Here is a 24,164-nt window from a genome sequence, read left to right on the forward strand (position 1 = left end):
ATTGGCTGTTTGGATATTCTGTTTTATGAAGTACTTATTCAAATAGCTCATTTTTAACTTGTTTGTAAGTGATTTTTAATATAAAAAACATGAATTTTAAGTGTATGTAGGATACATATGTTTCAAGTGAAAAAATATATACACTTGTGTAATCCTATCCATTTTATTGGATTATTTTTATTTTATTTTATTTGTAAGAGTTTTTTGTCCTCCACTTGCTAATTTGAAATATCAACTTTATATGTGCTAAATTCCTTCAAGGAATTATCACAATTCCTACAAATCAGGTATGCTTGATTTGGTTTCTGGACTTTCACCCTATTTTATTTACGTTTCTTTTCTTTTTGAAAATATTAAGTTATATAGGGTTAACGTGAGACATTAAATTAGAAGTGGAGAAAAAAATTAGAAGTAGAAACTGTTGTATTGGTCACTCAATACTGTTTTGTGAGTTTTTTTTACTTTTTTTTTTTTTTTTTTAGTGTTTACTTACCTATGTTGAGAGAGAATGTGTGCACAAGCAGGGCAGGGGCAGAGACAGAGAAAGAATCCCAAGTAGGCTCCACACTGTCAGTGCAGAGCCTGAAGTAGGGTTTGATCTCATAAACTGTGAGATCATGACTTAAGCCGAAATCAAGAGTTGGACACTCAACCAATTGAGCAATTTTAAAAAAATTGTTAATTCTCTACATTGATATTATATTAGATGACTTTTTCTCCTCTTATCAGATTTTGCCAACCACCAGTTTGCTCTCTTTCTATGAAATTTGACCTCATATACTTCATATGAATGGAATCATATGGTATTTGGTTTTTGTTTTTGTGTGTGACTGGCTTATTTTACTTAGTATAATGTCTTCAAGGTTCATCAAGGTTGTAGCTTGTTTTAGGATTTCTCCCTTTTAAAGGCTGAATAATACTCCATTGTATAATATTTAATATATATATATGTTTGTCCACTCATCTCTTTTTTTTCAGTTTGTCATAACCTATTTACCTAACTTTATTTTTTTATTATTTTTTTAAATATGAAATTTATTGTCAAATTGGTTTCCATACAACACCCAGTGCTCATCCCAACAAGTGCCCTCCTCAGTGCCCATCACCCACTTTCCCTTCCCTCCCACCCCCCATCAACCCTCAGTTTATTATCAGTATTTAAGAGTCTCTTATGGTTTGCCTCCTTCTCTCTCTGTAACTCCCCACCCCCCTTTTCCTCCGCCCTGGTCTTCTGTTGAGTTTCTCAGGATCCACATATGAATGAAAACATATGGTATCTGTCTTTCGCTGTATTACCTATTTCACTTAGCATAACACTCTCCAGTTCCATCCACGTTGCTACAAAAGGCCAGATTTCACTCTCATTGCCAAGTAGCATTCCATTGTGTATATAAACCAGAACTTCTTTATCCATCCATCAGTTGATGGACATTTAGGCTCTTTCCATAATTTGGCTATTGTTGAAAGTGCTGCTATAAACATTGGGGTACAAGTGCCCCTATGCCTCAGCACTCCTGTATCCCTTGGGTAAATTCCTAGCAGTGCTATTGCTGGATTATAGGGTAGATCTATTTTTAATTTTTTGAGGAACCTCCACACTGTTTTCCAGAACGGCTGCACCAGTACGCATTCCTACCAACAGTGCAAGAGGGTTCCCGTTTCTCCACATCCTCTCCAGCATCTGTAGTCTCCTGATTTGTTCATTTGAGCTACTCTGACTGGCGTGAGGTGATATCTGAGTGTGGTTTTGATTTGTATTTGCCTGATGAGGAGTGATGTTGAGCATCTTTTCATGTGTCTGTTAGCCATCTGGACGTCTTCTTTGGAAAAGTGTCTATTCATGTCTTCTGCCCATTTCTTCACTGGATTATTTGTTTTTCGGGTCCACACATCTCTTGGTAGACATTTGGGTCACTTCTGCCTTTTGGCTTTGTGAATAGTGCTGCTATGAACATGAGTGTACAAATAATGGTTTACATTTTGCTTTTGATTCTATTGGATATATACTTAAAAATAGATTTTCTGTATTGTGTGGTAATTCTATTTTTAATTTTTTGAGGACCCTCTGTATAGTTTTCCATAATGGATATACCATTTTCATAATCACCAATAGTGCACATGAGTTCCAGTTTTTATGTATCCTTGCCAATACTTGTTATTTTTTGTTTTATTGATTGTAGCCATCTTGATGGCTATCAAGTGATAATCTCATTGTATTTTGATTTGCATTTACCTTATGATTAGTTATGTAGAGGATCTTTTCATATCCTGTTAGCCATTTTTGTATCTTCTTTGGAAAAATGTCTATTCAAGTCCTTTGCCATTTAAAAATCAGATTAAAGTAAAACCTTGGATTGTAATTTGTTCTGTGAGTGTTCTGCAAGACAAACATTTCTAATAAATTTTAACTTGATAAATGAGCAATGTCTTGCAATATGAGTTGTACATGACGCTGAACGTCACATGATCACAGCTGAGCCAGTGTTTCTTGAAATTTGCTTTGATATCTGAGTGCTTTGGATTACAAGCATATTTCCAGAACAAATTATGCTTGCAAACCAAGGCTTACTGTATTTATTTTATTGTTGAGTTGTAGAACTTAAAAAAATTATTCTGGATATTAACTCCTTATTAGATACATTATTTGTATATATTTTTTTATTTGTTGCCCTTTCACCTTGATTATGTCTGTGATGCACAAAGTTTTAATGTGGCCCAATTTCTGTATTTTGCTTTTGTTACCTGTATTTTTCTGCATCAAATCCAAGGAAACATTGCCATATCCAGTGTCATGAAGATTCTCTTTTTTTCTGTTAAGAGTTATATAATTTTAGGTTCACATTTAGGTCTTTGATCCATTTTGTGTTAATTTTTGTATATGATAGAGAGTAAAGACTTTATTCTTTTGCATTTGTATATATGATTTAAGAAAAAAAATTTTTTTAAAATTTTTTAAAATGTTTTTATTTATTTTTGAGACAGAGAGAGACAGAGCATGAGCAGGGGAGGGGCAGAAAGAGAGGGAGACACAGAATTTGAAGCAGGCTCCAGGCTCTGAGCTGTCAGCACAGAGCCCGACGTGGGGCTTGAACTCACAGACTGCGAGATCATGACCTGAGCTGAAGTCGGACGCTTAACCGACTGAGCCACCCAGGCACCCCCAAGAAAAATTTTTTTTAATGTTTATTTTTGAAAGAGAGAGAGAGTCAGAGCACGAGTAGGGGAGGGACAGAGAGAGGGAGACACGGAATCTGATGCAGGCTCCAGGTTCCGAGCTGTCAGCGCAGAGCCTAATGCGTGGCTTGAAGTCATGAGCCATGAGACCTTAACCTGAACCGGAGTCAGACACTTAACTGACTGAGCCACCTAGGTGCCCCATGGATACATGGTCTTTTAAACACCATTAATTCTTTTGCATTTGGGTATATGGTTTTTTAAACACCATTTGTTGAAAAGACTGTCCTTTCCCCATTGAATGGCCTTGGCAGTCTTGTTAAAAATCATTTAGCCTGGGGCTCCTGGGTGGCTCAGTTGGTTAGGCATCCAACTCTTGATTTCACCTCAGGTCATGATCTCATGGTTGTGAGATTGAGCCCCCTCATTGGGCTCTACACTGAGCATGGACCTGCTTAAGATTTTCTCTCTCTTTCTCTGTTGGCCCCTACCCTATGCACATTGCCTCTCTCTCTCAAAATAACTAAATAAATATTAACAAAATATTATTTAACCACATATATGAGGGTTTATTTCTGGACTGTATTCTGTTCCATTCATCTATATGTATGTCTTTATGGCAGTATCATATATATATTTTTTATTACTGTAGCTTGTATTGTTTTGAAGTCTGGAAGTATGAGACTTATAACTCTGTTCCTTTTTTAAAGGTTTGTTTTGATTGTTCAGGGTTCTTTGAAATTTCACAGGAATGTTACGGTGAATTTTATTATGTCTACAAAAAAAATCTTTGAGATTTTCATAGGAAGTGCATTAAATCTGTAGATTGCTTTGCATAGAATTGGCCTCTTAATATCAATTTAGTCTTCCAGTTCATGAATATAGGATATCTTTCCATTTGTTTATGTCTTCTTTAATTTTTTTTTTTTTTTTAACCAATGTTCTATGGTTTTCAGATTCTATATCATTCACCCTTTTGGTTAAGTTAATTTCTCAGTATATGTTTCCTTGCTATCTAGAAGAAGAGTGCTTTGATGAAACTTTTGTAAGCTGAAATTTTATAAAGTGACAAAGCAATTAACATTAATTTATATGGAAAAGTATTTGAATGTTCTTAGACGCAAAAAATAACTCTCTCAGTCTTTCATGATGCCTTTGGACATATCTTGCCAACAGATGCACAAAATAAATTGAGATAAAGGACAGATGCTCATAGACACAGTGCAGAACTATGGTGGTTTGATGCTGAGATACTGAGTTGTAATTCCCAGGGAAGGAGCTTGGCAGTGCCACTGTTGTTGCCCCGGGTGTGTGCTGCCTGTATTTGCAAAGCATATGCTGAATGTTATTTTTACTTTCTCCTTTTTTTGTAAAAGTGAAAATCCTCTTCAGATTTCTTTCAGTTAGCAAAAACAGGTAGTAATGTAGGTCTTTGTAAGATCAAAGTAGCATAATGTTAGCTTTCTAAAAGTGGGGAATACCTTAATTTTTTTTCTTTTTGATATTATTGTAAGTGAAATTGTGTTTTTAATTTTCTTACAGATTTTTCATTATTAGTATTTAGAAATGTAATTGATTTTTGCATATTGATTTTGTATCTGCAACTATGCTGAATTTATTTATTAGTTCTAATCATTTGTGTGTGTGTGTGTGTGTGTGTGTGTACTATAAAGGTTTTCTGAACAAAAGGTCATGTCTGCAAACACATAATTTTACTCTTTCCTTTCAAATTTGGACTCATTTTTTTTTCTTTTTCTTGCCTTATTGCTTTGGCTCAGACTTCCAGTACTTTTTTGAATAGAATTGGTAAAAGTGAGCATCCTTATCTTGTTCCTAATGTTAGAGGAAAAACTTCCAGCCTTTCACCATTGAATATGATGTTAGCTGTGGTGTTTTCATATATGGTCTTTATTATGTTGAGGTAGTTTTCTTGTATTCTTAGTTTGTTGAATGTTCCTAGCATGAAAGGGTGCTGAATTTTGCCCAGTTATTTTTCTGTATCAATTGAGATGATCATGTGTTTTTTTTTTCCTGTCATTCTGTTAATGTGGTGTATTACCTTGATTGATTTTTTTTTTATGTTAAACCATCCTCACATTCCAGTCTGATTACTTTTTTTTTTAAGCTTAATTAGTCTTTACTGTTTTATTTTTTGACAGTTAGAAAAAGTCCTACAGCAAGGTGACATCGGAGAGTGTGCAGAACCATATATGATTTTTAAAGAAGCAGATGCCACAAAGGTAGAGTATCATGCCTCTCATTTTTCCCACCTGTATAGTCATATAGTCCCTCCCAATGCTCCCCCAGTCCCTGAACCCAACACTAAATAACCTCTCATTTCCCAAGTTATTATTTGGGAGAATTATGAAGCATATTAAAGAATTTAACTACTAATTCATTATTTTCTATTGGACTACCTGCTTTCTTACTTTCTTCTTTTTTTGTCACTTAGCTTTTTTCATATGCTGTGTTATTCTTTAAAATCTCCTTTACCCCCAAACTAAGTGACTCCTGACTTTTTTTTCCTTGGAGAGAACTAAGTTAATTTCATTTCATTCCTAAGTATTAAAATTTTCAAAAATAGTATTTTTCATAAAATAGTGATATTGGTAATAAAAGGTTTTTTTAAAGTTCATTTATTTTGAGAGAGAGAGAGAGAAAGCACTTGCACATGAGCGTGGGAGGGGCAGAGAGAGAGAGGGAGAGAGAGAATCCCAAGCAGGTTCTGAGCTGTCAGCCTGAAACCTGATGCAGGGCTTGATCCTATGAACCGTAAGATCATGACCTGAGCTGAAATCATGAGTCAGAAGCTTACCCGAATGAGCTGCCCAGGTGCCCCATATAGTATAATTTTTTATAGTAAGATAGCAGTACTCTGGGGCTCTGTCTAGCTGCTGATAATTAAGGAATGCCACTGATAATTAAGGAATATGGTAAAAACAGAAAATACTATCTCCCTTTTGCCATCAGATGACTAATTTTTAGAATTTGGGTCCACATGTAAAGCAAAAGCAATTGATACAAAGTTGGTACCAAATTTCAGATACCCTGAGTTAGCTACAAGAATAACAGATGATTGAATACATGATTTAATAGTTGAAACATCCAGGAGTATGCTTGAGGAATACTCGATAAGTTACCAAAATCTAGAATATGTTTTGCTTTCTATTTTTGTGAAATTTGGAACAGTAACTGAGCCTTTTCTGCTAATATAGGTAGAACTGAGTACATGATACTCTCCTCTGATCCCTGGCTTGCTGGTTGAAATTAGGGTTCAAGTATTCTATAACCTTTCCCCGGGTTGTCATTTTTTAAATTTGCTGTTGTGTGGAGCTCATAATTACAATAGCAGCTTATTACATGCCTACATAAGCTGATAGAATCAAGTATACTTGACATCTAGGCTTTTAAAGCAATCACCTATTTTGGAGGTATAATATATACACCAATAAACAGCGCTAACATTTAGTTATCCGTCCATCTTATCCCAGGCCTGACTCTCAAGGTAGGGCTCTATTGTTAGTGTATATATACCTTGACAACATCCTGTATGGAAAGAGTATGTAAGATATTTGGTGTAGATTTTTACTTTTGGACCATTAGTTGGCTATTGCAGGTTACCTTAGTGTTTGTTTCAGGGATAGCCTAAAAGTTGGGCCAGCTTCAGGATGTCTTCCAGATAGGCACATACTGTTTGGACCATCAGTCTGTTTCTAGGGTTTAGTCTTTCTGCAATATTTTTTTTTGTTTGCTTCTTTTATTACAGTTCTGGTCTTATATGTTATTAGCCTATTTGTACCCCCAATCCCACTTTACCTCACTCCTTCTCTTGCCATAAGGATTATTTCAAAATGGCTCAACTGCTCCCATCTTTTTCAGAGTAGTACAATTTAGTAAGTTTAACCTAGAATATTTTGTAGTTAGCAGTTGCTGACTTGAACATGGTTATGTTTCTTTTCATAAAATAGTACTTGTAATACGTACACATGTTTGACACTTGCTCTACGTTCTTTCCTACCAAAATGAGATAATCACGAAAATAAATTTGAAAGACTTACTCTACACATACATTTATAGAATGGGTTAAAATTATTTAGTGGTTAAGATAATACAGTGCTAATTGATCTCTGAAAGGTATAGATTATTCTTCCATCTTTGTTGAGAATTGAGAATTCCTAAGCTGTCTTTTTATATACAATGGAGTAGTCTTTGATTCATTTCTTTCGAGCATAATCATATAATGTATAAAGTTTTGTTTTGCAGAATAAGGAAAAATTGGAGAAGCTGAAAAGTCAAGCTGATCAGTTTTGTCAAAGACTTGGGAAATATCGCATGCCTTTTGCTTGGACTGCAATCCATTTAATGAATATTGTTAGCAGTGCGGGGAGTTTGGAAAGAGATTCTACAGAGGTGGAAATAAGCACTGGAGGTAAGAGTGTTTTATATAAAATATTTCTAAATGTTTAATTTTTCTTTTTTTTTATATAGGCTTGTTTTATTTATAGACTTTACAGTGTTGTGAGGCATAAAATGGTTTTCTTTTTTTTCCTTTTTTTCCCCACAGCTTTATTGAGATGCAATTCCTATACTATACAATTCACCCATTTAAAGTGTATAATTTATTGTTTTGTTTGATATATTCACAAGGTTCTGCAACCATCACCACAGTCTTAATTTTGGAACACTTTTGTATTCATTAGTAACCCTCCATTCTCCCCCAATCCACAAACCCAATCCTAAACAACCTCTGATCTCCTTATAAGGTCTGTATGGATTTGCCTATGCTGGACATTTCATATCAATAGAATTATACAATATACAGTCTTTTGTGACAAGCTTCTTTCCCTTAGTATAATGTTTTATTTTATCATTATTATTTTTTAATATTTTGTTTATTTTTGAGAGAGAGAGAGAGAGAGAGAGAGAGACAGAGTGCGAGTGGGGGAGGGGCAGAGAGAGGGAGACACAGAATCTAAAGCATACTCTAGGCTCTGAGCCATCAACACAGAACCCGACACGGGGCTCAAACCCATGAACCAGGAGATCATGACCTGAGCTGAAGTTGGACACTTAACTAAGTGCCCCAGGCGCCCCTCACTTAGCATAATGTTTTAAAAGTTCATCCATGTTGTAGCATGTGTCACTATTTAATTTCTTTTTATTGCCAAATAATAGTCCATTGTGTGGATATACCACATTTTATTTATCCATTCATCAGTTGATGGACCTTTGAGTCGTTTAAACTTTTTGTTTAGTATGAATAATGCTGCAGTTAATGTTCAGGAACAAGCTTTTGTATGGGCATGTTTTCATTTTTTGGGACATATACTAGAAATTGTTGGATATTAGTGACAATTCTATATTTCACGTTTTGAAGAACTATCAGGTTGTTTTCCAGTGTTGCTGCACCATTTAAAATTCTTCTAGTAGTGTGTGAAGGTTCCAATTTCTCCATATCTTTGCGAACACTTTTATTATTTGGCCCTTTGATTACAGCCATCCTAGTGTAGGCAAAGAGGTTTGTCATTGTGGTTTAGGATTTGCTTTTCCTTGATATTTAATGATCTTGAGTATAATTTTATGTGCACTGGTTATGTGTATACTTTCTTTGAAGAAATATGTAGTCATGTCTTTTGCTCATTTTTTTAATGTTTTTGTTTTATCTAGTGGATGCTCATTTTTTATGTGGCTTTTTAATATTCTTTTTTTTGAAGTTTATTAAAAAAATTTTTTTTAACATTCATTTATTTTTGAGAGAGAGAGAGGCAGAGTGTGAGCAGGGGAGAGGCAGAGAGAGAAGGAGAAACAGAATCTGAAGCAGGCTTCAGGCTCTGAGCTGTCAGCATAGAGCCTGATGTGGGGCTCACACTCACAAACCATGAGATCATGACCTGACTGAGCCACCCAAACACCCCTAAGTTTATTTATTTTGAGAGAGAGAGAGAGAGAGAGAGTGAGCGCACGCATGCACAAGCTGGGGAAGAGCAGAGAGAGAATCCCAAGCAGTCTCTATGCTGTCATTACAGAGTCCCATGAGGGGCTTGAACTCATGAACTGTGAGATCATGCCCTGAGCCAAAATCAGGAGTCAGATGCATAAGTGACTGAGCCACTCAGGTGCCCCGCTTTTTTATATTCTTGTCTTTGAATTTAAGAGTTCTTTATTCTGGATACAAATCTTTTATCTTTTTTTCTTATTATTTTTTTATTATTTTTAATTTACATTAAAAATGTAAATTAAGTTAGTTAACATATAGTGCAATAATGATTTCAAGAATAGAATTTAGTGATTCATCACTTACATATAACACCCAGTGCTCATCTCAGCAAGTGTTCTCCTTAATGCCCCTTGCCCAACAAATCTTTTATCTAATAAAGGATTTGCAAATATTTTCTCCCAGTCTGTGGGGTTTTTTTTTTTCTTTTGGTTTTTTTTTTCCTCTTTTAATGCTGGTGTTTGTAGCATAGAAATTAAAAAAAAATTGTTTTTTTCACGTTTGTTTATTTTTGAGAGATAGATAGAGACAGAGCATGAATAGGGGAGAGGCAGAGAGAGAAGGAGACACAGAATCCAAAGCAGCCTCCAGCTGCTGAGCCGTCAGCACAGGGCCCGATGCAGGGCTCAAATCCATGGGACCGTGAGATCATGACCTGAGCTGAAGTCAGACACTCAACTGACTGAGCCACCCTGGTGCCCCTGTAGCATAGAAATTTTAAATTCATTTTCTCTGTTCTTTTGTTGCTTGTGCTTTTGGAGTCCTATCTAAGAAAGCATTACCTAACTCAAGATCAGAAAGATCTGTTTGTATGTTTTTGTCTAAGAGTTCTATAGGTATAGCTCTTACATTTAGGTATAATCCATTTTGGGTTACTTTTTTTTTACATGGTGAGAGGTAGGGGTCCAATATTATTCTTTTAATGTAGCTGTTGAGTTGTCCCAACACCTATTTGCTAGGAAGACTATTCTTTCTCCAGCAAATGGTCTTGTCATTCTTGTTGGAAATTAGTTCACGGCACATCTGGGTGGCTCAGTGGTTAAGCATTTGACTTTGGCTCAGGTCATGGTCTCACTGTTTGTGAGTTCAAGCCTCGTGTAGGGCTCTGTGCTGACAGCTGAGATCCGGTAGCCTGCTTCAGATTCTGTGTCTCTCTCTCTCTCTGCCCGTCCCTGGTTGGCGCTCTCTCTTTTAAAAATAAATATTAAAAAAAAAAAAAGAAAGAAAGAAAATTGGTTTATGATAGATGTATGGGTTTAATTCTGGACTCAATTCTATTCCATTGATTTATATGTCTAAGCCCATGGTAGTACTATTCTGTGTTCATTTTTTTGGCTTTGCAGTAAGTTTTGAAATTGGGAAGAGTGGTCCTCCAACTCTACAACTTTATTATTTTATTTACAGATTTGTGTGTGTGTGTCCCTATTTTGGGCCCTTGTAGTTTTATTTTTGAGAGAGACAGAGACAGAGCGCAAGCAGGGGAGGGGCAGAGAGAGAGGGAGACACAGAATCCAAAGCAGGCTCCAGGCTCTGAGCTGTCAGCACAGAGCCCAATGTGGGCCTCAACCCATGAATCTTGAGATCTGCTTAACCGACTGAGCCACCCAGGCGTCCTTGGGCCCTTGTAGTTTAATATGTAGTTTAGAATCAGCTGTAAATTTCTGCACAAAGGTAGCTGGAATTTTGAGACATTACATTAAATCTATAAATCATTTTGGGGAGTGTTGCCCTCTTAACAATATTAAATCTCCCAATCCATGGAATGTTTTTCCATATATTGAGATCTTAACATTTTTTTCAATGTTTTATAGTTTTCAGTGTACAAGTCTTTGCCTTTCTCCTGTTAAATGCATACCCAATTGTTTTATTGTTTTTATGATATTTTTAATGGAATTTTTTTCTTAATTTCAGTTTTAGAATGTTCATTTCTTATGTATATAATATTGACTTGAATATTGATTATGTGCTTTGAAACCATTTGAACATGTTTATTAATTGCAGTGTTTTTTTTTTTCCTCTTTTCGATTCTTTAGCATTTTCTATATACAAGATATTGCCCTCTGCAAATAATAAAAGGTTTACTGTTTCTTTTTCAATCTGGATGACTTCTTTTTCTTTTCTAACAATCTTAACTAGAACCTTCTATACTATATTAAATAGAAGTGACAGGAGTGTTCCTGCCCTTGGGGGGCAATGCATTCAGTTCCTGACCTTGGCGGGGAGATGCATTCAGTCTTTTATCATCAAGTATGATGTCTACTGTAGGTTTTTCATAAATGTAGTTTAGTAGATTGATGAAATTCCCATCCATTCCTAACTCTTTGAGTATTTTTATCATCAAAAGATGTTGGATTTTGTCAAATGCACTTTTTGCTTTTGAATTGACTTGTATGGTTTTTGTCCTGTATTCTTTTAGTAGGGTGTATTGCATTAATAGACTGGATTTTAGAGGTTAAACTAATCTTACATTTCTCGGAGAATTCCCACTTGGTCATGGTATATAATTTTTTTGTAGATGTTAGAATATGTTTCCCAATATTTTGTTTAGTATTTTTCTTCTATATACATAAGGGATATTGGTCTGTAGTTTTTCTTTCTTGTGAAATAAATCTCTGTCTGGTTTTGGTATCAGAGTAACACTGGCCTCAGAATGAGTTGTGAATTATTCCTTTTTTTATAAATTTTATTTTGGAGGAGTTTGTGAAGGATTGGTATCTGTTTTTTTTTTAAAATCAGAAGAATTCACTAGTGAAGCCATTTTGGCTTGGTCTTTTTGTGATAAGTTTTTTCATTACTAATTAGATCTTTCTGCTTGTTTTAGATCTTTTCGTATTTTCTGTTTCATCTTAAATCAGTTTCAGTACTGTGTTTCTAGAAATGTGTTCATTTTGTATAAATTGTCTAATTTTTGACCTATAGTTATTCAAAATATTATAATATAATTCCTTTTCTAAGAACTGTAGTGACGTCTACTCATTCATTCCTGATGTTAGTAATTTGAGATGTTGTATTTTTTAACCGCCCATTTAGCAAAGTTTTTAAAATTTACTTTTTGAAGAACCAGTTTTTGGCTTCATTCTTATGTTTGTAGTTTCTGTTTCTTTTATTGTCATCCAGCTGTTGTTTTTGAGTCCTTTCTCGTGCTTGCTTTGGGTTTAGTTTTCTCTTTTTCTACTTTCTAAAAATGAAAGGTTAAGTTACTTATTTGAGAGCTTTTCTTTTTTATTTATAGTCATTTATGGCTATAAATTTTCCTCTTAGTGCGGGTTTAATGATATGCCATATGTTTTGGGATATTGTGTTTTCATTTTCATGTATCTTAAGTATTTTCTAATTTTCTTTGTTATTTCCTTTAACCCACTGGTTTTTCGAGAATCGAGAGTATGTTTAACTTCCACATGTTTATGAATTTCCCATATACTTTTCTGTTACTGATTTATAATTTAATTTCACTGTTCTTGGGAAACATTTTATATGATTTCAGTCCTTTTGAATTTATTTTATTTTGTTTTATAGCTTAATCTATGTTGGAGAATGCCCTGTGTGTGCTAGAGAAGAACACATATTCTACTTTTCCTTAGTGACATGTATTAGTTTGTTTATGGTTTTAAGTCTTCAGTTTCCTTGTTGATCTGTAGCATAGTTGTTCAATTGTTGTTGTTGTTGTTTTCCAGTTGGTTTTGAATAATAAGGGTATCTTGCAAGGACTTTAAATGAATGTTATCTTAAAATTCTGTTTCAAATTCAAGTGCTAAGACTGAAGGACCATTAGATGGTAACTAAAATTTTCATTGTGTGAATATTTCCTATTAAATGCATAGTTTCTCTGTAGCTGCATCTTATAGCTCATCTTTGGTCATATGCATAGTCTTTGTGTGGTAGAAACTTATTTTCCACTGGAGAAGTTTTAAAAGAGAACCAGGAGATTTAGGTATGGTGCTTCCTTACCGATCTCTCCAGAAATGAAATTCTTTACTACAATCAATATGTCGGGTAGATAATTTTCAACTCAAATGAATTTTTTTCCTGTGTTTGGAAAGCTGCTTTTAAAACAATTTAAATATTATGAAAATGAATACCAGACTTTTCTTTTCCCTTGGTAGAACGAAAAGGGTCTTGGTCAGAGAGGAGGAATTCTAGCATTGTTGGCAGACGATCACTCGAAAGGACAACAAGTGGAGATGATGCTTGTAACTTGACCAGCTTTCGACCTGCTACTCTCACAGTGACGAATTTTTTTAAGCAGGTATTGTTCTGTCATGTAGGAATTCTATGGGGATATTTGTACATAATATTATTTTGGTTTCAGAAAAATTATAATTGTAAATTTGCATGTAGTACATGTACATGTACATGTAATAATTGTGATTTCTAGAAATTAAAAAAACTTTTAAGAGTAAAAAGTATAAGAATAAAATAATATTGTATCTGCTGTTGTATAATTATATTTAAATGTTAGCACTAATAATGCATCAACATCAATCCTCCACATTTATATCCTATTTCTTAAATGTAATGTTTTAGCTTTTAAACATTTATGGTTTATGAATTTTCTTAGTCATTGAGCGGTTGTATCTCTCTTCCCTACCCAAGTTTTATTTTAGTTGAAGCTACCACATCTATAGTATATGGAATAGGACTTTCAGGCCTTACTAGTATATTTTTCTGCTAAAATGTAGTCAACATTATTTGTTTAGGTGAGTTTATAGGTCCAAGAAGTTCTTGATAAAAGACACTTTATTCTTTGCAAATATATTCTCTGTGCTTCAAATTATGAATCAAACCAGTAGTTTTCAAATGCTGATCATGATCCGTTAACAGTAATGGAAATTTAATAGGTAATACCCAGCTTGAAAACAAATGAACAGACTCAGGAGAATAGAAAAATAATAGTGCATTGCACATAGTGAAGTTAAATATTGCTTCAGTGAGCTTTTTTCCTCTTGCTTTTTGTATGAGTGCATACATGTATGCATGTACATACTGGATTTTGATATAAAATGGATTGGTACCATGTCTATATTTTGGAACAGATGACTGGGAAATGCTAAGTATTCTTTTAGAATTCCTTCATTTGAGGTCTTATTCTTAATAAGAGGAGGAAATCCTGGCCTATAATACCTAATAACTTGAAAGAGGACAAGGATTTAGGAAAGGATGTGCCATGGATTGAAAGACAGCAATCTGCTTGAAGCTCCTTTCACAGTTTGATATCAATAGCATTTATAGACAGCTGCTCGGTGAGATTCATATGGAGAGTAAAGCAGGTGAGAAGTGTCTGAAGTGGTGAGGGTCTTTTTATTATGGACAGTAGTATGAGGAAGAGTCTAGAAAAGGTCACAGTGTTAGCTGGGTGAAGTGATAGGCCAAATAAAGCTATGGACAGTAGATTTACCTGATACAATGACACAGCCTTGCAGCTATGACATTTTTTTCTCTTTCTATTTCCTTAACTGCTGCATCACTTCTGCACTATTTTTACAGCTCTTTTTCCATTTCTTCAGCCTACTTTATTATTGAACTGGTATTGTAACCTTAAATCAACAAGTCATTCATCTACCCACCTACCTATTGATCCAACAAATAGTTTTTGAATGTTCAGCATGTACTGAATATTAATCCACTTACCTACCTATTGATTTAGCAAATATATTTTGAGCATTCACCATGTAGTGGACACTGTGTTGGAGACTGGTAACTAGAAACTAGCACAAAGTGATCGTGAAAACTTAAAATGAATGATTGTTGGAAATATCAGCAATGGAGAGCATTTATATTTGACTTTGTATGGTGTATTTGTTAAAAATTATTAGCATCTATAATTCTTATAAGTATTTTTAAATAGCTAGGATACTGTGCATTAGGCAAATGCAAATTAAGGAAAAAGCAGACATTACAATTTTAGTAAAGTAGAATTCATGGTACGAATTTCCCCTAAATGAGATACAGAAGGCAGTTCTTTTAAATTGATGAGAGATTACTATCTGTGATTGGGATATAGTAATTAGGAGTGCTTCTGTACAGATTTGAAGTTGTTAAGCAAAATTATTAAAAATACATAGAGATATAAAAACAAAATTAAGCCCACACATTAGTTTCAGGAACATGTTTTATTTGTTGATGAGTATATATAAGTTGGAGTACATAGTGGTAAAATACGCTGTGTGGAAGTAGAGGGTGTCAGCTAGGCTCATTCACATTTGGAAATTGAGACTGACTTCTGGTAGGAAGACTGAAATGACTCAGACGTCTTCCATGTGTCTCAACTTCTCTTCTCATCGTGTAGCAGGCTGGCTTGGTCATGTTCTCATAGCAGTGGCAGAATTTCAAGAGGCGGCAGGCTCACTTGTACAGACGTTTTTCAGATCTCTGTATCACATTTGCTTATTGGCCCAAAGAAAGTCACATGGCCCACCCAAGTGGAGGGAATTATGCCTCACCCCAACAAATGTCATGGAAACGGAGTAAAGATTGGAGGCCAATAATATAATCAATTTAACAGGTTAAGTAGACAGAAATAATTAAGTAGAGATAATCTGAATGTACTATCAATAAGGACCACTTAAAAAGTTATGTTAATACTGTATTCAAAAAGAGAGTATACTGTTTTAGCAACTGATGGAACATTTACAACAATTAGGCCACAGAAAAAATCCTCTTAAAATGAAATTCTCTAATCATAACTCAATAAAACTAAAAGCTATTTATAAAAGTAATAACAAAAATCTTGAACCACTTAGAAATTAAAAAAAAAAAAAAATCACCTTCCTAGGGGCTCCTGGGTGGCCTAGTTGATTGAGTGCCTGACTTTGGTTCATGTCATGATCTTGCAGTTCATGAGTTTGAGCCTCGCATTGGGCTTGTTGCTGTCAGCTCCAGAGCCTGCTTTAGATCATCTGTCCCCCTCTCTCTGCTCCTCCCCTGCTTGTGCTCTCTCAAAAGGAAATATTAAAAAAAAAAATCACTTTTCTAAATAGTGGGATAAAAGAAGATCAGTTCTGTACCATGTTTAGAATATAATAGTGAACAAATGGAATCTGTCTCAAGGTGAGGTCACAGTAATAAAGTAATGTTAAATATGTTGATTACCACATAAGTATATGAACTCTGCACTAAAAACAAAAAGATATCAAGTGCAGGAGGTTTGGATTAATAAAATCTAAAGACCTACTCTTGAATAAAAGAATGAAATAAATTCTTACCTATTTTAATTGCAAGAAAAAATATATGAAATAGAAAATTTTGTATTAATTAGGTACGGTTTGGTTATTTGTTGGTTTGCTTGTCTCTTTTCCCATTGATTGAGGTTGTTTCATAGTTTTCACTCTGGTCTTAATATCAGAATAATTATTCTTCTCTTTAAGAGTAGTTTATGTAAACAAATGAATACACAAACAAAAAGCAGACTTACACCTATAAATACAGAGAACAAACTGATAGTTGCCATAAGGGTGTGAGGTGGAGGGATGGGCAAAATGGGTGAAAGGGAGAGGGAGATGCAGGCTTCCAGTTATGGAATGAATGAAGTCATGGGAATAAAAGACAGCATAAGGAATATGGTCAGTGATACTGTAATGATATTGTATGGTGACAGATGGTAGTGTGGTGAGCACAGCATAATGTATAAACTCGTTGAATCACTATGTTGTACACATGAAAGTAAAGTAACATTGTGTGTTAACTATACTCAAATGAAAAATAAAATTTTTTAAGTACTTGCAGTCAGAAAAAAAAGTAGCTTTTTGTTACTTTTTTCTTTTTCCAATTTAGTGAATGCTGTATATTTTGCATTTGAGAAATGTGGTAGTATAAAATTGAAAAGACAGAAATTCAAGTGCAATGACTTTTTAAGACTGTCGTTTATGTATGTTTCTTTTCTGTCTATATATTTTGTTTAACTTTTTTTTTAATATTTATTTTTGGGAGAGGAAGAGAGAGAGCAAGCATGAGTGGGGGAGGGGCAGAGAGAGAGGGAGACGGAGAATCCGAAAGAGGCTCCAGGCTCTGAGCTGTCAGCACAGCCCGACACGGGGCTGAAACTCACGAACTGTGAGATTATGACCTGAGCTGAAATCGGATGCTTAACTGACTGAGCCACCCAGATGCCCCTTTTCTGTCTATATCCTTATTTTTCTTTTTTCCATTTCATCTTCCTCTAACTTCTATTGATTTTATTTATTTTAGAGTGTCTTGTAATACTTTATAGACATAAATAATGGGCTATAAGTAAATATTTAAATTTAAGGTACAGATAATAGTATCATAACTCAATAAAATTTGAAAGCATAAAAGGAAGGAAATAAGTATGGTATTTGTTTTTAATCATAATTATATTAATTTAATCTTTTCATTCTAAATGGACAGAAGAGGGTAAGAATATTAACAAGCACTATACATTTTTTTTCAATCTACTCTATTTGTTTTCTCAAATGCTTTTTCCTCAGGAAGGAGACCGCTTAAGTGATGAAGATCTGTACAAATTTCTTGCTGATATGAGAAGGCCATCTTCTGTTTTACGGCGACTAAGACCTATTACAGGTATTTTAAAATTTTGAGTAGACATCATTACAACCCTTTCATCCCTAATATGTCATATTTTTAGTAATTATGTATTTCTTTTTTCACTTATCTGGTCCATGTGTCTTTCTTTGCCCAATGCCTGTCAGTCTTCTTCATTTCATTATTCTGCCTTTGTGGTCTTAACAGTTTATATGCAAGATTCAGTACTTTTGATAATTTGAGTACTGACTTGAGAATGATGAGTAATTTTGTGGCTTACAATTATTCTTTAGGTGAAAAAATGTACATAGGATGGTAAATATTCTGAAGCAGATTGATACTATGGTCAGAACAAGCCATTACAGAGTAAAACTGTTTGTTTGTTGTTTTAGAGTAAAGAAGTTTAAATTAAATCACTTAACCTTCAAAATGTTGGCTTGATCCTATGCTAGATCCTTTTCTGTTTTGTTTTCTTTTGCTTCTTTTTTTTCCTTCTCACTCATTTACTCATTCAGTAGGCATTTATTATTTTATATGTACTGTGTCTGTATCAGTAATTAGTAAGTTTGAGACTTGGTAAAATGAAATAATTTAGAGGTCTGAGATAACAGTAATTTTGATTTCTTTCCAGACTTCTTGCAAAAAGAGGACCTAAATCCTTCCAAGAACATTTTTAACATGAAGTTTTAATTTATTTGTTTATGTTGTTTTTATAATATATTTTTATACCCAGCTCAGCTGAAGATAGACATTTCTCCTGCACCTGAAAATCCCCACTATTGCCTAACTCCAGAGCTGCTTCAGGTGAAGCTTTACCCAGACAGTAGAGTTAGACCTACCAGAGAAATTTTGGAGTTTCCTGCCAGGGATGTCTATGTTCCAAACACTACTTACAGGTAACACATTTTAATTTTGGAGATTTCTTTTTTTTTTTTTAAGATTAAAAAAATGTTTATTTATGTTGGGGGGAGAGAGAGAGAGCGAGTGCACGTGTGAGTGTGAAGAGGGGCACTACACCTGTAGTGTGGAGCCCGCTTGGGGCTCGATCTCAGGAACCATGAGATCATGACCTGAGCCGAAATCACGAGTTAGATGCTTAACTGACTGAGCTATCCAGGCACCCCTTAAGATTTTTTATTGTTATCATGACTTGACATTTAAAGTAATCTCTACACCCAACACAGGGCTTGAGTTTATAATCCCGAGATCAAGAGTTGCATGTTCTATTGACTGAGCTAGCCAGGCACCCCTGATTTTGGATATTTCTGAAATCAGATACTGTACAGTCTATTTTTAAAGTAGAACTAGAATAAACTTTCCAAAAATCTTTGGTAGCTTTACTTATTTGATTTCTTATCACATAATTTTATTAATAGCTGAAATGTATTAAGCTTATACTATGTGCCAGGTCACATGTTAATTATCTTACATATGTTATCTTATTTAATCCTCACAGCTTGAGGTGTAGGTATTGCATTCATTTTAGTAATGAGTAAAGGGATGGAGAGGTTAAGTTAAGTATACTTCACTGTGGCAGAGCTAGCATTGGAATTGTAAGCTGTTAAGGTTAAAACATTAGAACTCCCAGTTACTATATTTCTGCAGATGTTCTTTTTTTCTTTTTTTTAATTTAATAAAGTTTTATTTTCTAAAATGTATAGTTGGTAGGATCTGTTCATGCATCTTCACCAGCAGCTGGGGCATCTGCACCCTTGGTGTTTCTGGTATAAATTACTGGAGCTCTGTGCTTTGAAACCAGCTTAAAAAGTCCTTTACTAAGGAGCTCTGAAGGGCTGCCCTGGCAGTGTCCCAGAGACAGCAGCTGGAGTTACAAGCTGATAGTTGGGAACTTCCTTACAGAGTTTGTCATACGTCGCTTTGTCAACAAAACTAGGTTATTGAACTTGTCCTGAACTTTGCCTTCGGACCAGTTCTTCTTTTTGGCCTTGACCCCAGATTTGTTCCCTAAGTCCTTCTTTTTTGGCTGACTTTCCAGCATCTTTCTTCTTCTCATCCTTGGGTGACATTGCAAAGCTCAGAGAGCAGCAGCCACCCCTGCAGTCTCACTAAGATGTCGGACAAAAAGCCCTCAAGTGTTCTTATTGGCAGAATCTAGTATTACACACGAATCAAATATATGTGCCTGCACTGTGGTTTAACCAATAATCAACAATGTTTACTGATGTACTGCTCAGAATACTTGACATGAGATTGTGGGTAGGCTTTATAGGCTCACCACTCTCTAACACTAAGAGTTCATGACTTGACATTGGGATATCCAACAGGGCAGCTCAGACATAGGATTCCAACCCAGACTTCCCCATCACAGCATATTTCACCACCTAGTTGCCCAGTTTCTGACGCCCAAAGTTTTGAAATCGAAATGATTTCTTTCTTTTTCTTTTTCTTTATTTATTTTGAGAGAGAGAGAGAGTGAAAACAGGGGATGGGCAGAAAGAGAGAGAGAATCCCAAGCAAGCTCTGTACTGCCAGTGCAGAGCTCGACATGGGGCTCAAACTCACGAACCGTGAGATGACCTGAGCCGAAATCAGGAGTCCGATGCTTGACCGACTGAGCCACCCAGTCTTTGTCTTAGTCCTCACATTTACTCTGCAGACAAGTTTTATAAGCTCTGCTTTCAAAATGTATCCCAAATCTTACCTTCTCCGCTTTTAAAACTCTAGGCAGGTCACCATCTAGATCAACATGGTCATATAGAAATATAATGGGAATTGCATTTGTAATTAAAAATTTTATAGTTCCCACATTAAAAAAAACAAAAAGAAACAAGTGAAATTAATTTTAATCATGTTATTTAATCATGTTATTTAACCTAATATATCTAAAATATTATCATTTCAACATATAATAAATGTAAAAAACTGTTGAGATATTTTACTTTTTTTCTTTCCTACAAAAAGTCTTCAAAATTGGGTGTGTATTTTATACTCTAAGCACATTCAGTTTCAGATAAGCCACATTTCGGATGCTCAGTTGCTTCATGGAGGCTAGAGGCTTAGCATATTGGGCAGCTGCTCATCTCAGATTTTTCTGTACATTTCTTTTTTTTAATTAAAAAAATTTTTTTATTAATGTTTTATTTTATTTTTTGAGAGACAGAGAGACACAGAGCATAAGCAGGGGAGGGACAGAGAGGGAGACACAGAATCCAAAGCAGGCTCTAGGCTCTGAGCTGTCAGCACAGAGCCTGATGAGAGGTTCAAACCCAATGACCCAGGTGCCCCAGATTTTTCTGTACCTTTCTAATTTGATCATCTGCCTTCCACCCTGCCCAAATCAATTTTCAACATTATAGCCAGAGATTTTTTTTTTTTTTTGAAGATTTTATTTTTAAGTAATCGCTGTGCCCAACATGGGGCTTGACCTCATGACCTTGAGATCAAGAGTCACACGCTTTATTGACTGAGCCAGTCAGGCGCCCCTAGCCAGAGAAATTTTAATTATTATCAATTAGATTATTCATTCCTCAATATAAAACCTTCCAGTGACTTCCATTACAAGCAGAAAAATGCTTTTTCTGTAATACTCTATAAGATACTACATGTTCTATCCCCTGCCTGTCTCTAACTTCATATCCTATTCTGCTTTGCTCATGTCGCTTTAACGTCAATGGTCTTTTTACTGTCCTTTAACAAACAAAATTCCAGTCTGCATAAGGCTTTTCCATTTGTTCTTCTCTTTGCCTAACATGTTTTACCTCAGATCTTCATGTGGTTTGATTCCTTATTCAGATGTATATGTGTTGAAAGGTCACTGTCTAGAGAGGCTCACTCTCTTCACCCTCAGTAAAAAGATCTACTGCTTTTCTCCTCTAGTTCGCCACCCTTTGTATTTGTCGTTTTCTGCCGTTACATTATATAGTTATGTGATTGGGTTTTTTTGTTTTTTTTTTTGTCTTTTTCTTTAGAATGTAATTACTGTTAAGAGGGACTTGTCTATTCCCTTTATCACTTTTTTTTTTTTTTTAAGTAAGCTCCACACCCAAGGTGGGGCTTGAACTCAGGACCCTGAGATCAAGTCACATGCTCTACTGACTGAGCCAGCAAGGAGCTCCTTTCCTTTATCACTTTATCTCCAGCATCTAGAATAGTGTGCTAGCACACAGGAAGCACACAGTAAATATTGATTCGATTAGTTAAGAAATAAGGAACTGTGTAGTGTTATGAGAGTGGCATTTACAGTCATAGAGATACGGGTGTGATTTCTGACTCCAGTTTGCACTATTTGGTGACTTTAGGTAAGTTAATTTATTGGCCACTCAGTTATCTTATTTAAAAAATGGGAGATAATAATAATATCTGTCTTCTTGTGAGGGTACAGAGTACAAAACACTACATGTAATTGACACTTAGTGTGAGTAAAATTTCTGGAAGATAGGCTAAAGAAAATATATATTGTTTTTAAGAGAGACAAAGTAACATGAAATTATTCTTCTATAAATTGTGATTTAAGTATTTACAAGGACATGGAATAAAGGAGAAATTATATAATCTAAAGTGTGTCTGAAACCATTTTGAGGTTATCAGCTGTACCTCTTATCTAGTACAGGTATCTTATCTAGAGCATCCCTAACTTGTGTTTATCTGTTTTGCTTCTGCTTGGAAATTGGGGACGTTGAGTGGTCTTTTTTTTCATCTTCCTGCTTATTTTTGTTATTTGCATATTTAAGTATTTTAAAATGATTTTATGACTATACTTAAACTTTATAAGTACTGTAGGCTTAAAATTAAAAACGGAGGTCTTTCATCTCATTTTTACCAGCTTTTCCCTACCTTGATATCTAATTTTCAGTATGTCAATCACTGGCAACTCTTTTTGCTCTTTCTTTTGTTTTTTTATTTCTTGTTTCTAAATAACACATCCATGCTACTATTTCTTGATTCTTGTTCAATTTTAAATATCTATTGACTGTTGCAGAAGATGAAGATTTAACTCTTATATTTTCCTTCCTAGAAATATATATGCTTGCATAAATCCAGGAAAAAATACATACACTTGTCATCTCTTCCATGTATAGTTATATCCCAGTTTTTCATTAAATTAATGTTATTTTTTTTTACGTTTGTGATTCTTATGTAACAATTTTAGCAGCTTAGCCATGTGGATTACTATGATTCTATTCCTGCATTTGTTTTGTATAGCTTTTTATTTTCTTGGAATAGCTACATTATTTAGTTTTCCCTACTTTTCAGTGTGTTGTCACTAATATTCTCTGTAAAGCTTCTTGCAGTACAGTAGAATGCATCAGATAGTCTGTTCCCCTGGGAACTAAATTGTAAGTGCGGCAGAGGGACTTTCCTAGGCTCGCTAGACTCAGTGCAGTTGTCATATTGGAGCCTGTTGACCATTATGCTGGAAATTTGCTTTGCATTTCTTTTGCGATGGAGTCCTTATATCCCATATATTTTTCTTTCTTGTTTTACTTATTTTACTGTGAGCCTTCAGTATCTTCCTGAAATAGGATGTATAGGAGTAAATTCTCTAAGAGTTTTATATCTGATGATATGTTTATCTTACCTTTACTCCAGAATTACTAATTTTGCTGGATACAGTATTCTAAGGTTTAAATTATTTTCTGTCAAGACTTTGAAAACAGGACTTAAAGTCTTCTGACTTTAAGTGAAGCATTTGAGTGGTCCAGTATACTTCTGACTGCTAATCTTTGGTTGGTATCTTTTCCTTTCAAGGCTTTTTTGAGTTGTTTTCTTTATCCCTGGTGTTTTGAACTTTCATGTGATGTACTGATATGATAACATTTATTTAGTGCTTTATAGTATGTAATTGTTTTCATTTAAATTAATTTATTCAGTGTCAGAGGAATCTTTTAATTCTGGCTGTATTTATTTTTCTCCACACTAAGGCTGAGATTAAGAAATTTATCTGGACTTGAACCCAGGTCTTATTTTCTATGTTATTCATCCTTTGGGAGGTAGTACATCTAACATTTATACTTATTGACAATATGAATAAAGTTAAAATTTCTTATTGCTAGATAATTGTTATATTTTTATTAAAGCAGGTAGAACACTTTTATTTACCTTATTATTTGCCTCAAAATGTACATCATTATTTATCCTTGTTTAATAATTTTTTAATGCCTTATTTTTTTTTTAAGTTTATTTTGAGAGAGTAAGAGTGGGGGAGGGGCCGAAAGACAGTAAGAGAGAGAATCCCAAGCAGGCTCCACACTGTCAGTGCAGAGCACGACGTGGGCTTGAATTTACGAATCGCAAGAACATGACCTGAGCCCAAATTGAGTTGGATGCTTAACTGACTTAGCCACCCAGGCGCCCCTTAACGCCTTATAATTGAGCTGAGTATACAGTTGATAGGAATGGCATCCTCGAGTATTATATCTAAGAAGTAATGGAAACAAGGGCCAAAATAGAAAATCTAGACGTGTTTCAGGATTTGAATGGGAGCTGGGTAGAGAACCTGTATCAAGTGAGTACACATCTCACTAAATAAGAAAGC

General features: G+C 34.8%; 1 protein-coding gene and 1 pseudogene across 15 annotated transcripts in view; one reads left to right on the forward strand and one right to left on the reverse strand.

Moving 5' to 3' along the window:
* DOCK7 (dedicator of cytokinesis 7) overlaps positions 1-24,164 on the forward strand; it is a 234,727-nt gene that overhangs the window by 63,940 nt on the left and 146,623 nt on the right. For all 15 annotated transcript variants that reach the window (XM_078451829.2, XM_078451830.2, XM_078451831.2 and 12 more), the window contains exons 10-14: positions 5,334-5,414; positions 7,438-7,603; positions 13,273-13,415; positions 17,614-17,707; positions 18,402-18,564. In XM_078451829.2, the coding sequence (XP_078307955.1) occupies positions 5,334-5,414; positions 7,438-7,603; positions 13,273-13,415; positions 17,614-17,707; positions 18,402-18,564 (647 nt within the window). The remainder of the gene's footprint in view (positions 1-5,333; positions 5,415-7,437; positions 7,604-13,272; positions 13,416-17,613; positions 17,708-18,401; positions 18,565-24,164) is intronic.
* On the reverse strand, positions 19,337-19,695 carry LOC132673471 (small ribosomal subunit protein eS25 pseudogene; annotated as a pseudogene).

Source organism: Panthera onca, chromosome C1 (genome assembly GCF_046562875.1).
Source record: "Panthera onca isolate mPanOnc1 chromosome C1, mPanOnc1 haplotype 2, whole genome shotgun sequence".
Classification (NCBI taxonomy): domain Eukaryota; kingdom Metazoa; phylum Chordata; class Mammalia; order Carnivora; family Felidae; genus Panthera; species Panthera onca.